This window comes from Neofelis nebulosa, chromosome 8 (genome assembly GCF_028018385.1).
Source record: "Neofelis nebulosa isolate mNeoNeb1 chromosome 8, mNeoNeb1.pri, whole genome shotgun sequence".
NCBI lineage: Eukaryota > Metazoa > Chordata > Mammalia > Carnivora > Felidae > Neofelis > Neofelis nebulosa.
In genome coordinates, this window is record NC_080789.1 from 19,476,609 (window position 1) to 19,499,123 (window position 22,515).

At 39.9% G+C, this 22,515-nt stretch overlaps 1 protein-coding gene across 7 annotated transcripts in view; it reads left to right on the forward strand.

The window, feature by feature from the left end:
• IGF1 (insulin like growth factor 1) overlaps nucleotides 1-22,515 on the forward strand; it is a 77,986-nt gene that overhangs the window by 34,412 nt on the left and 21,059 nt on the right. For all 7 annotated transcript variants that reach the window (XM_058741592.1, XM_058741596.1, XM_058741593.1 and 4 more), the window contains exon 3: nucleotides 21,204-21,385. In XM_058741592.1, the coding sequence (XP_058597575.1) occupies nucleotides 21,204-21,385 (182 nt within the window). The remainder of the gene's footprint in view (nucleotides 1-21,203; nucleotides 21,386-22,515) is intronic.

Here is a 22,515-nt window from a genome sequence, read left to right on the forward strand (position 1 = left end):
AGCCAGAGGGTGTGGATGTTAGTCCCATGCAGAAAGAATTGGCTATGTGACCTGAAGGGAGTCATTTAATCTTTCAAGATCTCAGTGTTCTGGGGCACCTGGGTGGTTCAGTCAGTTGGTTGAGTGTCCTACTTTGGCTCAGGTCATGATCTCACAGCTCGTGAGTTCGAGCCCCGTGTCAGGCTCTGTGCTGACAGCTCGGAGCCTGAAGCCTGCTTCAGATTCTTTGCCTCCCTCTCTCTCTGCCCCAACCCACTCGCATTCTGTCTCTGTCTCTCTCAAAAATAAATAAACATTTTTAAAAAATTAAAAAAAGAAAAGATCTCAGTGTCCTCACTTGAGCAGCAAAGAGATTGGTCTGAATTAGCTCTGAAATGCCTTGCAGCTCTGATGTTCCTGGGTTCTTGGAGGTATCAGCTGTCTCCAACTGGATCCACATTTTCTAATCCCACACAAGATGGAGAGCAGGCCCATTCCAGTATTTGGGGAGGCCAATCAGGACAAGAACTGGCCTTTCTCTGTGGGGGCTGGAGAGGGGAAGCAGCTGAAGCAACACTATCAGTTTCCTTCCCATTCAGAAGAGAACAGTTGAGCTCCTCCCAGGGGAAGCCATTTGGATTTTGACAGTGCAGGGTCTGTCTTATGACGGGAATGGAGGACTACTGTCAAATGAGGGTGCTTAGCGGCTGTGATTCTGAACACAAAATCAAAGATGGAAGGAAATCCAAGAGGTCCTTGGGTCCAGTCCCCTGTCTCTATCTAAGCCTTCCAAGGCAGATGGTTGTCATCCTACATTTAAAGATCTCGAGGGCAGCTTCCCACAGCGCCCCGGATCAGCATGTTTCCCCCTCACAATCAAGAAATTCTTCCTGGTATTTAAGTGGAAACACTTTCAGTATAGCACTAGTTTGTTTACCCTTGTCTAGTCCTCAGTGGAGATGAGGAAGAATATTGTGTGTAATAATAACCCTTCTTACACCTGGGAGTGGTAATTAAGTCATTTATTAGCCCTTTTTTTTGGGGGGGGGGGGTAAATATTAACTCCATTTTCCACCCAGTTAATCTTTTTTTGTTTTTACTCCTAGCTGGATTCTTTCCAGCTTCTCCAAATGAGTCTTAAAATAGGAGGATGAAATCTGAGTTCCCACTCTAATTAAAACCTCAGCAATGCCAAGTTTTGTAGAAGGATTACTCTCTAGGCTTTCATTTCATAATTCTCAACATACGCCTGCCTCATATTACAATTTTGTTGTAGTACTCTCCTGCTGACTTGGGGCCCACAGCTATTTTGCTATAGTACTTGTCTCTGCCAGTTGGAGCCCATTTTTGTCCATTTAAACATCTTCCTGCTTTTAATGACCTCCCCCATTCTACATTGTTAAAGGTCACTTTAAATTATTTTTTTTAGTTTATTTTATTTATTTTGAGAGAGAGAGGGAGCAAGGGAGGGACAGAAAGAGGGGGAAAAAGAGAATGTCAACCAAGCTGCATGCTGTCAGCACAGAGCCCAATGTGGGGCTAGGTCTCATGAACCGTGAAATCATGACCTGAGCCGAAATGAAGAGTCAGACACTTATCCAACTGAGCCACCCAGGTGCCCCAGGTCACTTTAAATTCTAACCTTACCTTCTAATATTTGAAGACCTTTTCCTGATTTAGTGCAATCTGAAAAAACATTCTAGTCTATTATTTCATTGAGGAAGGAGTCTCAATTTTCTTCCAATACCCACAAGCATGGTTTGAGCATGAAAAACAATGTAGTAACCCCTTTCCAGTCATCTATTCAACAAACATGTTTTCAAGCACTCATGGTAAGCACTGTGCATACATTGATGGGTAAATCATAATTTCTTCATCCATTCAGCAACATGTACATACAATGCACACAAAATGGATTTATAAAGTACCTACTCTTTGCAGGCCTGTGGTGGGTATAGGGCATATAGAAGTGAACAGGACATAAAAGGCTCTTCCCTTTATGGATCTCACATTCTAAGAAAAATGGAGGAGGGAGACAAAACACTCATCAACCAATAAATAAATACTACTTTGTCAAATCTCGATAAATGTTCTGAAAGAAAACAATGGGACAATAGACATCAGAGTGGTGGCTATCTTAGGAGAGACCTCCCCAGGCAGGGAGGGGGACTCTGAAGACCTTACAGTCTCACAGGGTTTTGCTCTTCTGAACCCATTCCCTCTAGCAATCCAACCTTGTTCATGGTCTCTTCTCCCAGACCCCGAACTAACTTTTGCTGGGATGTTAATGGCTGATAATGTACTTTCCCTAGTTAATTATTTATAGTTCCAAAGGACTCTTTCATGTTCTTTAATCAAAAGAATAGATAAAAGAAAGGAATTTCAGGATATAGGTGTCTTAGTTCCACAAGAAGTTAATATACATACCTGGAAAACAAGGGTCCAGTGGTCCCTTAAGTGTGGAGAGAATGGACTTCAATAGCATCACATAGATTTCTTCACTGTAGAGTTTCTCACAATCTTGAATAGGTTGATGAACGTTAGGACTCTCCCAAATGGATGTTTATAGCTGTTCCCTAAGCTCTTTGCATGGACTCTGTGAAAGAATATTCTTTGATGAATGCCAGGCTGAGGAGATGTCCTGAATCCTTCGCTGTCTTTTGATGTAGGGTTTGGCATTTGGGATATGATTCCAAATCATAATCACCCAGTGTGCAGGTCAACCTTGGATGTTTCTGAAAGATTTGGTAACAAGATGAGCTTCTCCATGAGCCTGGGACTGTGCTTCTCTTGTTTCCTTAGATCATGAAGCCTTTTGAGAGTCTTTTGAGTGTCTTGAATAGCCTCTTTCCAGGAAAATCCACAAATATACATTATTACACATGATGCCAAGGGGCCACAGGCCTCCTACAAAAATGTGTGCATGGAATAGATTTCTAAGGACGTGTTCAATGTTAAAAGTCTAAGTTTCTGCTCTCAAATCACACTGACCTCTTGGTTCATATTTTTGGTTAGCCTGTGAGTTTTTTGAGACTGGGTGTTCCACCACCTCCCAAACTCCTTCAGCTTTGGCGGAGTGCTCAGTACACAAGGATGCTAATAAGTTTCCCTATGCCTTTAGTCACCTCTTCAGAGGGTCCTGTGGTGGCTGCTGCCTGAGAAACATCCAGGGAGGTTGAGGAGACCCCCCAACAAAGAAGTACCAGCCAACCCTGGGGATACCTGGTTGGCTTCCCAATCAGTGAATGAGATCATTTTCCCTCTGATCTTTTCCAGAAATAGATCTGTGAAGAAAGCGTGCACTGAAATGACCTAGCGAGGCAATGAGAAGGAAGTGACTAGAAAGGGAATTATTAAAAACCCAACTTCTTCTTTAAAAGGGAAATGGAAACAGGGACCTGGAGGAGGGTTATAACTGCCAAGCCAGCAGTGGCTCCTGCTTTCCTCTCCATGCTCCCAATATGGATTTCCTGCCTGCAGGGTACCGTTTGATTTAGAGCTATGAGAGCCTCACACACACTCTCATGAGAAGGGCTTGGAAAAGAAATAGAGCAGCATTTGCCCTCTTCCTGCCACTTCTCTATGAAGGTAGTTAGATTAATTAACCCTGTTTCCTCAGCAGGATTGATCCTGACACTTGCTTGAGAAATTTGATGATTATGTGTAGCCTGACTGACAAATAACAAATTAAGATTTTTCTTTTTTTGCAAAACTGAATGTCCTCTGGTTTATATAACCACCTTGGTTCTATAGGCAATCATCAGTGGCGTATTTCCCTTTCACTCTCCTTTGCCATGAGTTTTGAATGAACCATGAAAGGATGTTTTGATGATGTGGTCCTGAAGGTGTGCCAAAAACCCACCCCATCTTTTTGGCTTCGCTGCATTACCCTGGGAGGTTATAAAGGGTGAAGGCATAGAAAAAGTAGATTTGGGTCCTTGGGAAGTCTGTCTTCTGAAGTAAGTTTTACAATTGAGCAGATTGGCTTGAATACCCACCTGACAATTTTGAAAGCCTAAAAATAAATTGAACCTGGTACTTAGAAAAGGTGGCTTTCAATATCAGAGGACGTCCCTGTGTTTCTAGCTTTCCATGTGGTCGGGGAATTTGTTAAGGCTCTAATTTCCTTCCCTGCGACCTGGCTTGTCTTCAGGTGCTAGCTGGAAGTCAGAATGACACAGACTGTGCAAATAAAAATTGCAGGGAAGGGGAAAAGGTCAACATGTGTTTTTTGTTTCAGTTTAGTTTCTTACTTTTGAGGGTTATGATTTTTTTTCCTTTTTGCAATAAAACTGGTCCTGCTACCAGACTAACATATGGATACCTTTATTAGGCAATTATCAAAAGAGATATCAAGCATTTCAGGAGTTTTTAAAGCGTAAGAGGTCTTTCTCAGAACTCCTGTCTTCATTGGCCCTTTCCTGCTTGCTAGTGTTCTACTAAGTCATATATTATATATACCCATTGGAAGTCTGCATCATATATAGGCATTGGCATGGGCATCACCTGAGAACTTATTGGAAATACACATTCTCAGGCACTGCCTCAGACCTACTGAAACAGAAACTCTGAGGATGGGGCCTAGTGATGTTGTTTTAACCAACCCTCTAGGAGATACTGTTATGTTGGTCATGTTGTGCACACTGACTGCTTCAGGAACCCCCACAGATTTATAAATCTGAAATTCATCCTTGCATGGAGGTTAGTGGAGACAAATTGTTGCTGGAGAAGACCTACCATTGGAAATCAAAGGAAATTTCAGATTCATAAATCACTTAAACTTTCAGTTTTCTCATCCAGAAAATGGGGACAATTCCATCTGCCTCATAGGGTTGTTGAAGTGGCTGAAGGACAGAATGTGTGTGAATGTGATTTGTGAACTGCCAAGCACTCTATGCAGTTACCCCTAGAGTTAGCTATACAAATCAATAATGCTGAACCAATATTATGAACTGCAGGCTCATGGGAAGCAGGGGTGGGGAGAATGGCATAGGCAGGGACTGTGTCTCTTCTGTCCTTATCAGTACTCTAAACCCTGAGCTCAAGCACATAATGGCCATTAATTGACTTTTTGCTGAATAATTATAACTAACATTTGGTAAATGTTTACTCACGCACTCATCAAATACCCTTTGAGGTGGCTACATTCTGCATCCCCCTTTTTGGATGAGAACTGGGATGTTCAGTAACTTACCCATGCCCACAGTTAGAAATGGTGGAGCCAGCATCTGAATTTAGGCAAACTGGCTCTGGTGCTCTGACTTCACTGCATAGCCTCACAATTAATCCATGAGTAGTAATGCTAAGGGTTACTCTGTGCCACTCACTGTTCCAAGCTTTCCTGGTGCCTTCAGTCATCACAATCTGATAGAGGTACATACCATTATCACCCCCCTTATTAATATAACTTATTCTTATACATGATTTCAAGGAGTAGAAAGTTACGTGAATAAAGACACTTACTGGGGCGCCTGGGTGGCGCAGTCGGTTAAGCGTCCGACTTCAGCCAGGTCACGATCTCGCGGTCCGTGAGTTCGAGCCCCGCGTCAGGCTCTGGGCTGATGGCTCAGAGCCTGGAGCCTGTTTCCGATTCTGTGTCTCCCTCTCTCTCTGCTCCTCCCCCGTTCATGCTCTGTCTCTCTCTGTCCCAAAAATAAATAAAAAAACGTTGAAAAAAAAAATTTAAAAAAAAAGACACCTACTGCTATATTTGTTAAAATAAACAGAGACACAGAGACTAGCCCTGATGTTGGATTTCTTCTTACCAAGGTAAAAATATCTTCATATTGCATCTCTGCGTGTACTGTTTGTCCATCTGACTTGCCAGTTCACTAATGAATAAACATTTACGAAGTCCCTGATTAGTGCCCAGTGCTGTGCTTCTAGACACAGAGATATGAAACACAGTTTCTGCTCTTAAGATGCTTCAAATCAAGTTTCAAAAATGGGCCAGTCCTCATAAAACAGAAAATAAAGGCCAATAGATAGTTAAGTGCCAGTTATGATGCATAAATAATCATTTTATACCTTCAGAGAGGTTAGAGGGAATGAAGTCTTCAGACAAGAAATTTCACAAGGGCCTGAAAGAAACTCCTCTTTTGGGTTGGATGGGGAAGCCAATGGTCAGGGATATTACTCCCTAAAAGTAGATTGGGCAAGAGTCTGGTATTCCACAGAGACCTTGCACTCAGAAGGAGAACAGGAGGAGAGACTTTTGTCTTTACAATACAAATCCCTCCACTCCATACAGTGGGGTGTGGTGTTGTCTCCCCACCCGAGAGAAGAAACCTCATAGATACTTGGTGGTTTTGAAGATTGAGAACCAGTGTGTCTTGTCATCAATTTCATTTTCCCTGGTTTTACTTCTACTTAACAAACCTTTGGATGCCAAGCCCAAGTCTTGGTTACACCCCATGTTTCCTTCAGAGGAAACTGTATTAGTAACTGAAAACAGAAATGGTTCTTTTATTCTAATTCATGGGATGCAGGTAAGATTCCTGTTTGTGCTCCACCTTGGCTGGTGTCTTTACTAATCCTGAGACAATAGCTGGATATAATTCTCTGTTTTGATCCTTTGGTCTTCTCTTCTGGTCTTTATGAAAAGTTGTGGGCTTTCATGAAAATTGGATTGTCTGACAATATCTTCTGACTCAATAATTCCATTCCTGAGGATTTATTCTTATAAATTATCTCAAGGAGTAGGAAGTTATGTGCATGAAAACACTGCTACATTAGTTAAAATAATGATAAAACTGGATATAGCCTAAATGTCTAGTAACAGGAAAATGGTTAAAGAAATAAATGATGAAAAATCTACTCAATAAAACATTCTTCTGCTTTAACATTATAATTCTGAAGATCATGTAACAATATGGAAAATGCTTGCAATATAATGTTAAGTGAAGAAAACACGATACTGCATTAAATTTAGGCTGTGACTGTAGCTATGTCAAAATGATGTGTGCATCTGGGTGAGACCTAGAAAAAAAATTTTTGAAAGCTAGAAAAAAAATTTTAAATGAAGATAATGTTATTTGTTGAGATACCAAGATTATGGGTAAAATTTCTTTATTTCAATTTCTGCTAAAGTTGTTATAACTTTGGCAATTCAAGAGAATTGGAAACAGGATAGTCTGGCTGCTGCCCCTTCCTCAACTGGAAAGAATCACAGTGTACTGGGTGAGATGTGAGTATCCCATACCCAGCTGTGCCCCAAACTGCAGGATTACACAGACTTCTCTCTCAAGGGCAAAAGCCATGGATGGCATTCCTTCTGATACTCCTGGAATACCAAGTATAAAACTGTCTACTGCATGTGCTCAAGCCTTGGGGTTGGCTGATATAGACAGCCTCACCCATATCCTTCATGGATGTTAGCATTACATGCCTTTAAGAATCTAGCCATATGATTTGGGTCAAGTTACTTAACCTTGTTAAACCTCCATTTCCTCAGATGTAAAGTGGGTATAGTAATAATGTCTATTCCATGTAGTAGTTGCTCTAGGACATAAATGGGAAAAAGACATAAAAAGTAATATTTACTATAGTAGTTTAATAGAAAGTACTCAACAAAGGGAAGCTATGGGTAATGTTTTATTGCAAAAGTCCCCATTGTTCTAAATGTCAAAGAAATAAGTTTAAATATAAAATGAACAAAAGAATTAAATGCTGCCTTTCAATCTCAAGAGAAACTTGGGTTTAATGGAAAAGTTTCCAACCTCATTTGGTTATATCTTTGGGTCTTATTATAGCTCCTTCTCTCTTACTAGCTCATGATTATTTCTAGGTTTGAGTCTTGTCAAGTGTTCTTGCTGTGTGAGGAGGTTGTCTGCACTACAGTGTTTAAATCATGGCAGGGAGTTTACCCAAGCATCAAACAAAGTAGCATGGTCTGCATAGTAACTCTGACATTTGAAGAAATGCATAATTTTAGGCCAGATAGAAGGCTAGAAGAAAGAGACACTGCTGGTGATACCACAGATGACTAACCCAGATGAAGGAGGTGAGAAGTCTGAGAAGCCAAGAGCCACAGCCAAGGACAAGAGAGGAATTTGGTTTGAAAGGAGAGTGTTAAGACATCAACAGACTGGAAAGAGAAGTCCAGGGTAATTTGTGGCTTGTTGAGTACCAGGAAAAAAGATGTGGCAAAAGAAGGCACAGATGTTGTGAAGAATGCAAGGAATTTATGACGATTCATGGTCTGACTGCAAGAAATGCCTGCCAAGGGCAGGTCTCAGTGGACCGTGGGAGCACTGGTTCAGGGAGAAGATATGTGAAGATCAGGACTTCACAAGTGACCTTTACCAGAGTATCATCTTGAACCAAAAGCAAAGGAGGAGAAGAGGTAGAAGACAAGAAGTTGTTTGAGAATAAAAATAAATGTTAGCAAGGCTTTAGAAGTAATTAAAATGTTTCTAAACCAACAGCCCACCTTTACCTATCACTCTTTTCTTTAAAAGTCATCAACAGTGACTTGCACTCACAGTTCTCTTATCACAACCCCTACTACTCAGTCAAAAAGCTTTGCTTCTCTCCTCTCATCCCAAGTATACAAAAGTTGCTATAAAACCTTGAGGATCATTTCTTCTCATCATCCTAAAGGTTTATACATGCAGTTTTTATACAAATATGCATCTAATCGACATGGTGGGGATTATAGAGACCACACTTATCAAGTGGTCAAAGGATTTGATATTCTCCTTTCCCACAGATGTGAGGGGCTTGGTGTAGTGCTGCAAGGAAAAAGGTACTTGCTGGAATGCTGGGAAGGGAGAATGGAGGCTACCCTGCTAAAAGACTATGCATCAGAAGAGATCTTTTAGCCTCTGAACTTGGGCCCTCACTTCCTGCTTGAGTTAGGACAGAGCTAATTATGCCAAATTATTAGCATAAGCAATGCCTCCATGCAACCTTCCCAGACCCAGATCTGAGCCAAAGAGAGCAGACAGAAAGCAAGTGTTGTGGGAAATAAAATGTCCCACAAGCAGTTATCCTGGCCCAGAGTTCCTGCACAAAGGAGCCTCCCCAGCTATATTAGACCTCATGTCCCTTGTTCCTAATGAGGCTAACTAATTCCCCAACCATGGACAAAGGTTTTGTGATAAACTGAAAAATGACTTCCGGGGCAACTGTCTTTAGTTCTCAGAAAGTAAATTCATGGAAGTGAGTGACTGGCCAGAAGGCCAAGAGGCCATTGCTTCAGAGTGGGGTCCCAGAGCAGAGCGATGTAGTTATTCACAGCATGTTTGACCATGTGAGAAAAAAGTAAAAATAGAAGAGTTTGGTTTCTCTTTGGTGATTTCTCAATATCACAAGATGAGAGTACTTTTCTTTGCTGAATTTAGTAAAATAAATAAGAGAATCAGAGAATTTTGTTCATTGATAATATTTGTTAAATAGCATTAATAAGTTTTGAAGAGGTAGGCATGGTAACAGTCTTAGATGAAATACAATTAAGAAAAGTTTTTATCTTGGAGATAAGCTACAACTTAACCACACCTCTCTCTCTCTTCTTATTCATAATTTACTTCTTCAACTCAGAAAAAAAAAATACTTGGGGGAAGGAGGTTGGGATGAGTGGGTGGCTAAAAGCTAACAGTTTAGTGATTGCCAGATTACTAAGAAACCTCTTTAGTTGACCTCAAGTTTGCTATCATGTCCAAAGATATATGAAATTATAAAATACAATAATTTGAGGAAAGCACTTAAAGTCTCTTGGTCATGTTCAAGCAATCAATTAAGAGAAAAGAGAGAAAATATAGCAGTTTAATAGAAATTTAATAGAAAAAAAAAAAGAAACAAAGGATGGTCTCATGAGTCCAGATTTTAGCCGAAAGTTCCTGAAATAATATAATCACTCTAAATAAATTATTCAGCCTCGGTCTGCATACCTGCTTGGTATTTTGATAAATACTATTACTTTCTTGAGAACTCCTTGTACAGATTTTTAAACTTTAATAACCTTAACATTAGTTTATTTTACTACAAAAGGGAGTGATGTTTGAAAAGACATGTTACAATGGTCATCTTGTAATTTTGCTCTGGGCAGATCTTGGGTACCAAAAGTAGAGATGATGACCTGTCTGGAAGTCCGTTCACTTTACCAGAGATGAGACAACATGTAGTTGTAGCTAGGATTTTCCAGGGAAACCATGTATCTGTCCCCCTGGAAGGAACTGAATATCATATAGGATTCATATACTATTCATAGACACCAAGGAAACCAGTGAAATAAAAGTCAGCCACAGCAAGGGTTACAATGTTTAGCAATTTAGTCCACAACATTAGCAACCTTCCTGGGGCTTGTCACTTACTCATCTTTTGAAGATGCAGCTTCGTGAGGGGTAATGATCAAAGGTGGTGCCCAGGATTTCACGCTAATCCTCATTTCCAAGTGCCCACATAAGTGAAGGCCATGGCTCACTTATTCCTCAAAGCCTTCAGGACCTTGATTTTCAGAATATAGTTTGGTTCTTTCTACTGTTTCAATAGCTCCAATAAATGACTCTCTTTCTTATCCTGTTTCTAATTCACACCTGTATCTTCCTTGAACCGGCTTCTGCAATCCCCATAGATGGTCTTGTCCCCTCTTCTTACTCAAACCCACCTCCACGTTGGACATTCCCTATTTGCCTCCATGAAATTCAACACTGATCCCTGCTTTCCTTAAATTCGGCCTATAAATCTTATTTTCATCTAAAATTAAACCTGACAAAGAGGAAACTCCTTGTTCTCTCATCAAACTTCTCTTCACTATATATTTTCCTATTATTAGGGAGAAGCACTGATATGCCATATACACATTATTGATTAAAAAGTGGATAGCATAACCATCCAGATAATCCTGAGTCATACTGTTAGAAGGAGCGCTTGATACTATCAGTACTTTGTTTTGTCGATGTGAGAAAACTAAATCTCAGAGAGTTCGGGTGACTTGTGAGTTTGCACAAAGGATCTGAGGCAAAAATCCAATGTTGTTTTCAATATACCACATTGCCTTCTTTTTATTCCCTCTCTGCATATGGCATGGTTCTAGGTGCTACAGAAACACTTCCCAGGACCTTTCAGTTCAGGAACAACACTGTTCACAACACCGGCATGAAAGGGACATCACACACAACCCACTGGCACTGAAGTGAGCTCCGTGTAGTTATTTATATCATGTAACGCCCTAACCACCTTTTCTCTCCCTCCTCTTCTCTGTGTTCAGTCTGTCGCTGACTCTGGCTGTTTCTTCTCTGCAGTGATGCCAAGGGCTGTCTCTGCTGCTGTGGAGGCTGCCTTCCAACAGCTCACTCCCTGATGCAGGCCCAGTGCCTCTCCTTACGGGGCCTCCACCTCCCAACACTCTCCTTCAGACACGCCAGACTGCCCTGGCAGCTGTCACCCCCTTCACCTGCCATCCTGACCGTGTCACACCCACCCCTGGGAAAATCTCCAGATGCACCCTGAGCAAAACACAGAGGCCTGAGTGAGGAGACTGACAGGGAACAGGGCCCCTGAGAACGCAAGGCAGGTGCCAAGTTGCAAAGAAAAGAGAAATGATAGACTTTAGAGTGAAACTAAAAATAAAGAGAATGTGTTTTAATACCCTTTTGGCTGAGTCATCTTTCTGTGGCACCCGCGAGAGAGGCGTTACCCTCTATTCACCAGTGCCTTATGTTTCGCCTACAAGGCCTCTCTTCTCACGTCTGAAAGAGTAAATGAACAATAACAATGCAAGTGTAGGAGATAATGTTGGTAGCATGGCTGTAATCTCCAGGTTGGAGCCAGACTCATCTTACAATTTCCGTCATAGCCTTTCTCAAAAAAAAAATGAGATAACTGAAGTCCATATATGCAATTCCTCAATGTCCCTCCGTATTCTTTCTCTTGTCTGTTTTCATCTCATTCAGGCATGGGTCCAAGATGGAGTAGTGATTAAGTGGGCCTGGTGACACTGTATACTTGCTGACTGCTTACTCCCAAAGTGTGGTTGGCAGGACAGGGAGACCCACTTTCAGTCATTCCAGGGAGAGAACTAAACACTAATTCCCGTGAAGTCTGCATAGCATCAACTTTTGTGCTAAAATTCATCAGTGGTAAAAACGTCAGTGGCTGTCAATAGCAGGGGAGAAGAAATAGAGGAAGAAGAGAAAAGAAAGAGATGAGGCATGAAGCAAAGTAAAGAGAGAAAGATACATAGGCTGGTCGAAAGTGATTGGGAAACCACTTCTGATCATCTATTTTGCCCATACCCATCTCATGCCTTGCAACACTGTTTTTGAAATAAGCAGATGGACATGGATGCTAACAGTGAAAAACTGTTGGGGAGAAATACAAGGTAACAAAAGGTCAAGATAAAGCCCATATGACTTTGCTTTGTTAGACTTGATATGAGGATCCATTCTGAGGGTGTCTATTCCAGATTAAAATTATTTAGAACAGGCTATACAGCATGTAGTTTGAATATCCTTTAAAAAGAACAGTGATTCATTTTTTAATGGAGAACAGTCCTCCTTTATCTAGAAAGGATCTTTTTTAACCAAACTTTGGAAAAGATGCATTTTTAAGAGGAAGAGAGGAAGAGGATACCTGCCCAGCTAGCTATGTTATCCAACTCAACTCCACTCCATAATAATAATTACTATTATAGCTAACATTTATTTAGGCTTTACTGTATACCAGACATTGTGTAAAATACTTTACGTACATTATTGCTTGATCTTCCCATCAGTCCTGGGACTGACGTGTTCTCTTTTACATATGTCCATTTCATACAACCTTTGAGTCTTGGAAGATTTTGGTGCCTGCCCAAGGTAAACAGTAGAATAAGTGGCAGAATCCAGGTCTGTCTGACTCCAAAACCTGTGCTTTTAGCCAGTGCACATATTGTCTCCTTCATTGGTATGACTGATGTCACTGGCAGATAATACTCTAATCCCATAATATGTTCTAAATAATTGAAACTACATAACTAGAAAATGGTAGCTAACGTATATAGCAGGCCCAACTGAAGTAATTCAAACATAAAAATGACCTCTTGGCATTTGATTATCTTTTACCTTAGACGTTGATAAACCAAACCATTCCCTTAGGACAACATTTCTGTCCAGCAAAGCATTTCTCTTGCCAAAGTATAATTTTGTTGGCTACATCTATCGCCTCCAAGCCCTGGAATCAGACCTAAGCTAGTAAATTGTGCTGTCCTGGCAAGACGCTCATCCTCCAGGGCATTGTATCAGACTAAAGCAATACATCATGTTGCTTCCCACTCTGTTGGACCATTTATCCAGAGTCCTAAAACGGTAATGTTTCTTCTCTGAGTCTCTAGTTTTCTTGTCCCTGGGCCTTGTGCTTTAGCATCCTGATCTTAGAGATGGAGGCGAATTAAATCGCATTATTTTTACACCTGTCCTTGAGTTGAGGCTTCCAAAAGAAAGGAGGGTTTAAAGAAAGGGGAAGTGGGGCGCCTGGGTGGCTCAGTCGGTTGAGTGGCCGGCTTCGGCTCAGGTCATGATCTCACAGTCCGTGGGTTCGAGCCCCGCGTCGGGCTCTGTGCTGACAGCTTAGAGCCTGGAGCCTGTTTCAGATTCTGTGTCTCCCTCTCTCTGACCCTCTCCCATTCATGCTCTGTCTCTCTCTGTCTCAAAAATAAGTAAACGTTAAAAAAAAAATTAAAAAAAAAAAAAAAAAAAGAAAGGGGAAGCCCCATAGATCTCTGTTTCATTCCTTTCAGACCCACAGACACACATTCACTTGATTGGGTAATGAGAATACTTTGATCTTTTGGGGTTGTGGGGATTTAGTACCTGAGAAAGAGGTGCTGAGTGGTGGGGGTAGAGGTGGGTCAAATAGGGCCAAGATTCCTAGAAAAGATGACCTCGTCCAACTGAGAAGTATTGGGACCAGCAAACACCAGCAATTAAAAATTAACATAAGCCAGAGTGAAATCAATACCAAAATGTGATAGGTTTTCCAGAAAAGTTCATGACATGTAGTTCATAGGCAAGAGGACATTTTCTCAGCATTCACTTTTACAGATGCCAAAGGTCAATCCTACTTGGAAAGATCCTTCTGCAGGGAAGCAGAAATGTATAGAGTCCACTAGCAACATATAAGGCAAGCAATAGGTATATATTTTAGAAAAAAATCTTCAAAAACAATCTTAATTTCAAAGTGTTTTATAGTAGCTTTGATATGATGGTAAGTCACTTGACTCCCTGATACATGTGTATGTATATACCATGTTATTCTAAGTGCATAATGATGTGCCTGGCCTACAGTCATGAAAGCTTCTTTCCATATCTTTACTAAGCACAATGGGACATATATCTCAATAACTGTTTTCATTCAAGTGTGATTTCTACATAATTTGTTTAAAAGGTAAAATAATGACTCATCAAAAGGCCTTGAGTTAAATGCAAATCCTATGAATTCACCCATCAGTGTATTACATGTTGGGTTTGAATAAACAGTCTTATTACAATTTTCCTTACATTAGGAATTCACAAAAGGAGTCCAGTTTTCCGTATAAACCCATAAAATGTGTAGGAAGGATTGAGAAGTGATTCTCACTTTTCCACAAATGAAAATAGCAATTAAAATGCTAAAATAGAGACAACTTTAAGATTACTTATATTTTACTCAACTTTCCTACAGTATACCATGCAAAATTATGTCAACTGAATGATTTTTTTTTTATGAAACAAGATGGCCCATGGGGAAATGTTGCCTTAAGAAACTAACCATTCTGAGTTACTCTAAATTGTCAACATGCCTGGAGGTTTTGGATAAATAGCTGGTGTAAGAAACCTAATTTTTTGGCTTCTGTAGATTCTCAGTATAGTATTTAATTTGGTGATCAATCTTCAGTTAATCAAAGTTAAATGGAAAGTAGTTTATTATTACTTAATAACCCCATCTGTGCTTTCTATCAAACACATAATCATGAATTTTTTAGGAATAGCCAGCTTGAATTGTCTTACTTATTTTTTTCTGCTTTCAAAATATGATTGACTTTAGAACCTACTCCTATTAGCAATTTCTAAAGAATAGTTTTATTCCTCAGAACCCAAAAGGTAGCAAGGTGTTTTTTCAGAACTGGATATTTCTTTATTTGCAAAATGTTTGCATTTTTCATTATTTAAATACTGATTCTTGGGGCTCTTGCGTGGCTCAGTCAGTTGTGTCTGACTCTTGATTTCAGCTCAGGTCATAATCTCATGGTTTGTGGGATTGAGCCCTGTGTTAGGCTCTGCACTGAGTATGGAACCTGCTTGGGATTCTCTCTCTCTCCTCCACTCTCTCTCTGTCTCTTTCAAAATAAGTAAATAAACATTTAAAAATAATTAAGAAAAAATAAATACATATTCTTCAAATTAGTGTCTCCTCTTGCCACTGATAGGGTTGAAATAATTAAAGTAAAGCTTTCTCAAGAAGAGGGGATGTTTCAAAGGAAATTAAAATTGGGTACAGCATCCCAACTGTATTCTGAGAAACCTATAAGAAACACAAGCATATATAGTAACAGTAAAGATAGTACCATTTTTACTAGTAATGAACAATTAGAGCTCTTTGTTCTAGAAGTGATGACCCCAGTTAAATCTCAGAATTATACCTTCTTCAGAGATGGAGGGAAGCAAGTTGCTTGCATCCATGACAAAATGTGAGACTCAGCTAATTGGTGTGGTTTTGATGATGCCACAATTCTGCCCAAAACCCTTGTAACTAGCAAGTTTGCCCTGAAGATTATTGAATTACTCCACTGACCATGCATTATTTAAAGGGAAGTGCTATTATTATAGAAGCCAGCTGCTTAACCATTGGAATTTTGTCTGTTGGCCAACTTTCAAGATACAGCAGTGCACTGTGACTATGCATTTTGTCTACACATAGAGCAGTCAAAGCCTAGGTTAGGTGGTGGCCAGCTTGTCTACTAAGCAATATTTGATGTGCATGCTTTGGAGAAAAACTACTGATAAAATAAATATATAAAATTTCAATGTCAAGATTCTGTCAGCAAGAAAACTGTGAAATTTTATACATGCGTTGTCTCTTCATGCTAATGGTTGAGTGAGTAGATGGTCATTTCTTAATGAAGTGACCAGTACCACAGAACTCTGGGACTATACTAGTTGTAGAAAGGTCTATCCCTTTTCTATTTTATTTGTTTTGTGGCAGTTTCAAGGGAGAAAAATATTTTAAGACTCTTGGGGAACTTAAGTGATAAATAGAAAAAATATTTTTGCTTTCTAAGTTAAAAAATATTTGAACCTCTTTTTTGAAGATAATGTAAGTAGCTTCCTACCATATTGAATATTTTGCCTAGAAGGGTTTTCTCCTACATTTCTTTACTTGTTAGAGAATCTTTGAAATAGGACCATGGCAGTCATATGTTGTGTACAATACAGGAGTATGCTCCTAGGATCTCTGGCAGGTGTTCAGACAGCCTTTACTTAACTGTTTCTAGAAATGGGAAGGTCATTACCTTTAAAAGAAGTTTGTCCCATTTTTAATACTTTTGAACACAAATTGTTAGGTTTTTTTCTTATACTAAGGCAATATTGTTTCCTATTCACCTACCAATTCTGACTCTGCCCACTGGAGTAGAATTACATAGTTACTAATGAGGAGCTTTTATTTTTTTAAAGTTTATTTATTTTGAGAGAGACAGAGCATGAGCTTGAAGGGGCAGAGAGAAAGAGAGAGAATCCCAAACAGGCTCTGCAGGGTCAGCACAGAGCCTGAGCTAGAGCACAAACTCATGAAACCATGAGATCATGGCCTCAGCCAAAATCAAGAGTAGGATGCTTAACCAACTGAGCCACCCAAGCACCCTACTAATGAGTTTTTAAAGGTAAGGATAGAACAATTCATTCCATCTCATTTAAAAATTAATCATAACGACAATAGCTGTAATTTAGATGTCATTTAAAAATCCCTATTTTTCTCAAAATTTATACTGGAGCAAATTATTTTACTGCCTTTCTAGTAAACCACATAGTTTCAGACTTCTAGTTTTAACCATACCAACAAATATCATTATTTTTTGTTTTGTTTGTTTTTTAGAAAAAGAGCACAAATGGGGGCAAGGGGCAGAGGGAGAGAGAGAGGGAGAGAGAGAGAGAGAGAGAGAGAGAGAGAGAGAGAGAGAGAGAGAGAATCTTAAGCAGGCTGCATGCTCAGCGTGGAACCCAACACAGGGCTTGGGATCCAAGCCCAAGACCCTGGGATCATGACATGAGCCAAAGTCAAGAGTTGGACACTCAACCGACTGAGCCACCCAGGCACCCTTTTACTTTGGTTTTAGAAAAAAAGCAATATGAGTATACTTGTAGTGGGAATGCAAAATGGTACAGCCACTATGGAAAACTGTATGGAGGTTTCTTAAAAAATTAAAAATTTAATTTTCATATAATCCAACAATTCCACTTATGGGTATTTATCTTAAAAGAATGAAATGTTAATTTGAAAAGATTTATGCCCCTCTATGTTCACTGCAACATTATTTACAATGGGCAAGATATGGAAGCAAGCTAAGTGTCCATCAATAGAGGAATGAATACACAAGATGTAGTATAGAGTATATACAATGGAATATGACTCAACCATAAAAAAACTGGAATTTTGCCCTTTGTAACAACACGAATGGACCTAGAAGTATCACACTAAGTGAAATAAGTTATATTGAGAAAGACAGATAACATACAATTTCACTTATATGTGGAATCTAAAAAAACAAATGAACAAACAAATCAAAATAGAAACTGACTCACAGATACAGAAAACAATCTGGTAGTTGCCAGAGGGGAGAGGGTGAGGAATGGGCAACATAAGGGAAGGGGATTAAAAGGTACAAACTTCCAGTTATAAAACAAATGAGAAACGGGGATGCAATGTGCAACAGAGGTAATAGTTAATAATATTGTAAAACTTTGTATGGTGACAGATGATAGCTAGATTTATCATGATGATCATTTCATAATGTATAATGTTGAATCACTATGTTGTACACCTGGAACTAATATAATAGTGTATGTCAATGATACTTCAATTAAAAAAGAAAAAGAAGCAATATGAGGTATTTGAAAGATAAAGGACAAAACTTTGACCCTCAACTATGGCCTCTCGATTAGTGAGAAATGATTTTTTTGTTACATATCTTGATATAGAACCAGAAATCAAGCCTATAGCATACTTCAAAGGATGAATTAAACTTCAAAAGGTCATAAATAAACACTTATTATATTCATATATTCCAAATGAAGTATAATTAGTCCATTGTAATATTATGAATACTCAAAGAAAATCACCTCTCTAGAATTATGGTAGCTAAAGACAACCAGTAGTTACATTTATGGTAAAAATCCAAGTTTTTATACCACCATTTCAACAACATTTAAAAAAAAAAGCCAAACAAATATGGACATAAGGTCAATTTTCTTTATGGAGCATTACAGAAAAGTCCTAAATTTCTGTTCTTAAATTCATTGACCTAGAAGCACAGCTATTTTATAGAACTGAGCCATGTCAAACTCTGAGATCAGCTAAGAGAGGTGACAAAGCACATGCCCAGTATGTGTTATTATTTTTGCTATGTTGATGATTACTTTATATTTCATAAGAGGAAATAGACCTGTGGTGAGTTTCATGGCTATTGAGAATCTCCAAGAAGGGAGTATGCAATACATACAGTGTTTTCTGCCTTCCCAAGATTAAGGTTGGTGTCTTCCTCTAGAAGGAACATTATATTAGAGATGCATGAAATGGAAATGCTAAAGAGGTCCAGGCATTGCAAAGCCTATCCCTCTCCATATTCAACCCACAAGGATGAATTTTGAAATCAGTTGTTTCTGAATTAGCCAAGTTTGAAGATTTTTGGAATCACCTTTACCACCCTACCTCCAAGCATCAGATTACTATTCTATACGACACAACAAACGAATCCCAATTATGTCTCATTAAGAAATGTATACTTTTGACAAAGAGCAATCATTACCCATGATGGACAACAGGGATACCTCAAGGTAGGCTGAGTCACTTTCTCCTTCACCCTAAGAGAAAAACCAAAGTGTATCAGCTACTCTCAACTGGCTGACCCCTTCAATCTCTTGAAATAACCACTTAGCAAGAAGTATGTAGAAGTCCTTTGTGGATTACAAAGAACCATGTAAGCTCATTTGTGTCTTTCCTCTAATTTATAGTCCCAGGAAAAGATTATAAAAACAAAACAAAAAAAAACAAAAAATATTGTTTACGTTGCCCAAGGGACTGGTCGAGTCTCAGCTTGCCAGGGCCCGGCTGGCGAGAAGAACAAGTCTTCTGCACTGGTAGATCCTCCAATGGCAAGTGAAAGCACTGCTGAGGCCTCATGTGGGGCCAGCTGACTGGTCCCTCCCAAACCTCTCAACCATGAGGCGCCCACAGGGTTTGCCCCTAAGCAAGAAAGCAGACCCCACCCAAAGAGACCACAAATGAACCCTCACTGAGTTACTACCCCCCAGCTGCCCTAAGTATGACAATAAACCTGCCTTACAGGGAGGAAGCATCCCCAGGCTCCTGTGCCAAACATCAGGAAAACATTTGGGTTTGTAGAGGATGCCATGAATGGTTGGCCCTTCAAGCGGCAAGGCAGCCAGACTAGTTTGGTAGCAGGCCATTACCATGGGTCTGATCTTCCCTAACGAGGGAGTTCAAAATATACATGAGGATTTTGACTTTCAAAACTCCATTCTGAAGAATGGTGTCATTATGATACAAACCTAAGACTTTTTATTTAAAATATAACATTATCTTCTCTGTCAGGAATAAAGATCAAATAAATGCCAGATTGATGAGTTGGATTCTTCTGGATCAGTGGTTCACAAATTTTCTTCCATGAAGCCTGGATATCAGTGCAAAAGACCCAGGCCCCCTACCTCCCTTGGGAGGAGAGAAAGCCAAGATCCTGTCCCCCTGCCTTTGCCCAAGCCAGAGCAGTTTCACTTTTGTCTGTTTTATCTATTGGTATATAAGCAATATTTGATTTAACAGAAGTTCTACTGTGACAAACAGTTTACAAAGAATTCAGGTACATTTTAAGTTCCTGTAAGCTTGTTTTGCCCTCTCTTTTAGTTGTAGAGCCAGGAAAAGTGTGTCCAAATCAAAACAAAGCAAAATAAAACTAAACCAAAACCTACTTGCCAAGTAAAGAGGTCTAATTGATTTGTAAATATCAAAAGAAATTTGATTCATCATATGCCCTCTGGGCAATTAGAATCACATGAAAGATGGACACTTAGTTCATTCTGTCTCAGTGTAGTAGTTATTCTATAAGAAAACAGAATTGATTGCTCTGGTCTCTCTAGGGTGAAAGGAGAGGAAGCCCTGTAACACTAATATTGCTACCAATTCCAAGTTCCAAGGCTTCTGGATGCAGTTAATACAAAAGCTGTTTCTTCAGAGACCATATAAGACCCTGGAAAAGGATACTCAGAGAAGGTGAACCAATATTTATTTAGGACCTGCTATATGTCAGGGGGTGTTCTAAGCACCTTTAGCGCATTTTTTCATGTAATCCTTAAAGAACCTTATAAGGAATGTATTAAATCTACTTTACAAATGGGTAAACTGGGCCCCAGGAGGCTTAAGTGTCTTGTCCATAGCTACTCAACAGATCTCCTGGGCTGTCTGAGGAACTTGAACTTTGCAGGGAATAGATCTGAGTTTGAGCCCTGGCTCCATCCCTTACTGCATGAATGACCTTAAGCAACGTCAGTAAAATGAGGAGCCCTTTGAAACTCAATTTGATGTTACAATGGAAGCAGTTAAGCAAAAGAGTAAACACTTGAGCCATCCTGTGCATAAAAACTATGCAAATTTGCTAAAAAGATGAAGAAAACTTGAAACATGATCTTCCTTTAATTAATATTCCTAGCAGCCTCCAAACTAAGGGAATATATAAGGAAAGACTGGGTTTGGGCATAAATAAGATCCTTGACTACAGGCTTCTGAGAACTTGAGAATTAACAAAAATAAACTGCATGGTGCATGAGTTAGTGCTAAGGAGTGTAATGCAGAGTCTAGAGACACACTGTGATCCAGAAGAATCTGTGGGATCAGGAATTGTTGGGGAAGCTTCAGGAAGAGGTTGAGGTGTGTAGGTTGACCAGGTGTGGGGAGAGGAGAGGCTCTAGGGGCTGGGTGGAACTGTGAAGATAGCTGATTCCCCTCTAAAGCCAGGCCCCTCTGTTTGATTTGTACAGACAAGCCCACGGGGTATGGCTCCAGCAGTCGGAGGGCACCTCAGACAGGCATCGTGGATGAGTGCTGCTTCCGGAGCTGTGATCTGAGGCGGCTAGAGATGTACTGTGCACCCCTCAAGCCTGCCAAGTCTGCCCGCTCAGTCCGTGCTCAGCGCCACACTGACATGCCCAAGGCTCAGAAGGTAAGCCAGCTGGTGGGGAGGGATCCAACATCCTCAAGAGACTGAGGTATCTTATGCCTGTGGGTAGACCAAACAGAAACTGTGTCCCATAGTCTCCTGGCTTCCATGTCCAAAAACCACCATTCTCACCTCAGATGTCCATCCCTTTGGTCACTCCACATTGCAAAGTCTCCTTTTCACCGCTCTGGACAGTCTGATACTGGAAGACAATGGAGAACAGTCACTGAATGTGAGCTTTGGTATCAGATAAAACTGAAGTCCTAGCTTCACCAGTCACCAGCTGAGAGCCCGTGGCCAAGTAACATAACCTATCCAAGCATTAGTTTCATCGGTAAAACTGATACAATACCTACTGCATCAGGTCGTTTTAAGAATTAATAAATACACATGCAATTCTTTTCACGTTCTGCACAAAGTAACTGTTGGACAAGTGTTAGCGTCTGTCATAATTAAAATTAATAACAAAGCACATAACTTTTCAAGTCCTGGTATTCTGCATAGGTGCAAAGGAAAAAAATGTGCTAAAATGGGAAGTATTTGAAACTCACATTCAATGGCAAACCTGATTAAAGAAAAATATATTAAAAACAGAAATTTCTGTTTGGTTCTCAGAACACCTAGAAACTTCTAATGATCAAAATCTGTAGATGTCTTTTTCTATGAACTAGACTTCAAACAAACCTCAGAGGTACTATTTATGCCATCCAAAGCAACATAAATCATCTAATACACATTAGCCACTTGATAAATTTTGTTGAATGGGTGAAGAAATGAGTCGAAGTGATTAAACTCTAGTAACTAAGTAGAAAGAATGAGAACTAAAGAGCAGGTGGTAGGTGAAGGAGAAAAAAATAAAGTGAGGATGGGTGAGTAAGGAAAGAAAAGCTCTCATTAGGGTCTCTTTGGGGGCACTATTTAAAAAACCAAAAACCAAAAACCCAAACAAAAAAAACTGCGGTTTTACTCTTTGGAGGCCAAACTAGCATTGTGCAGAAAGCATAAGAAGAGAAACCAAGAAGTTCACAATGACACATTTACTGCTTCCTGGTCCTAAACTGCAGCTGAGCCTGGAGGAGGACCAGGGAGCTTAGCAGAGATGTGACCCCAGGGAGCCAGCTTGAATGATGGAA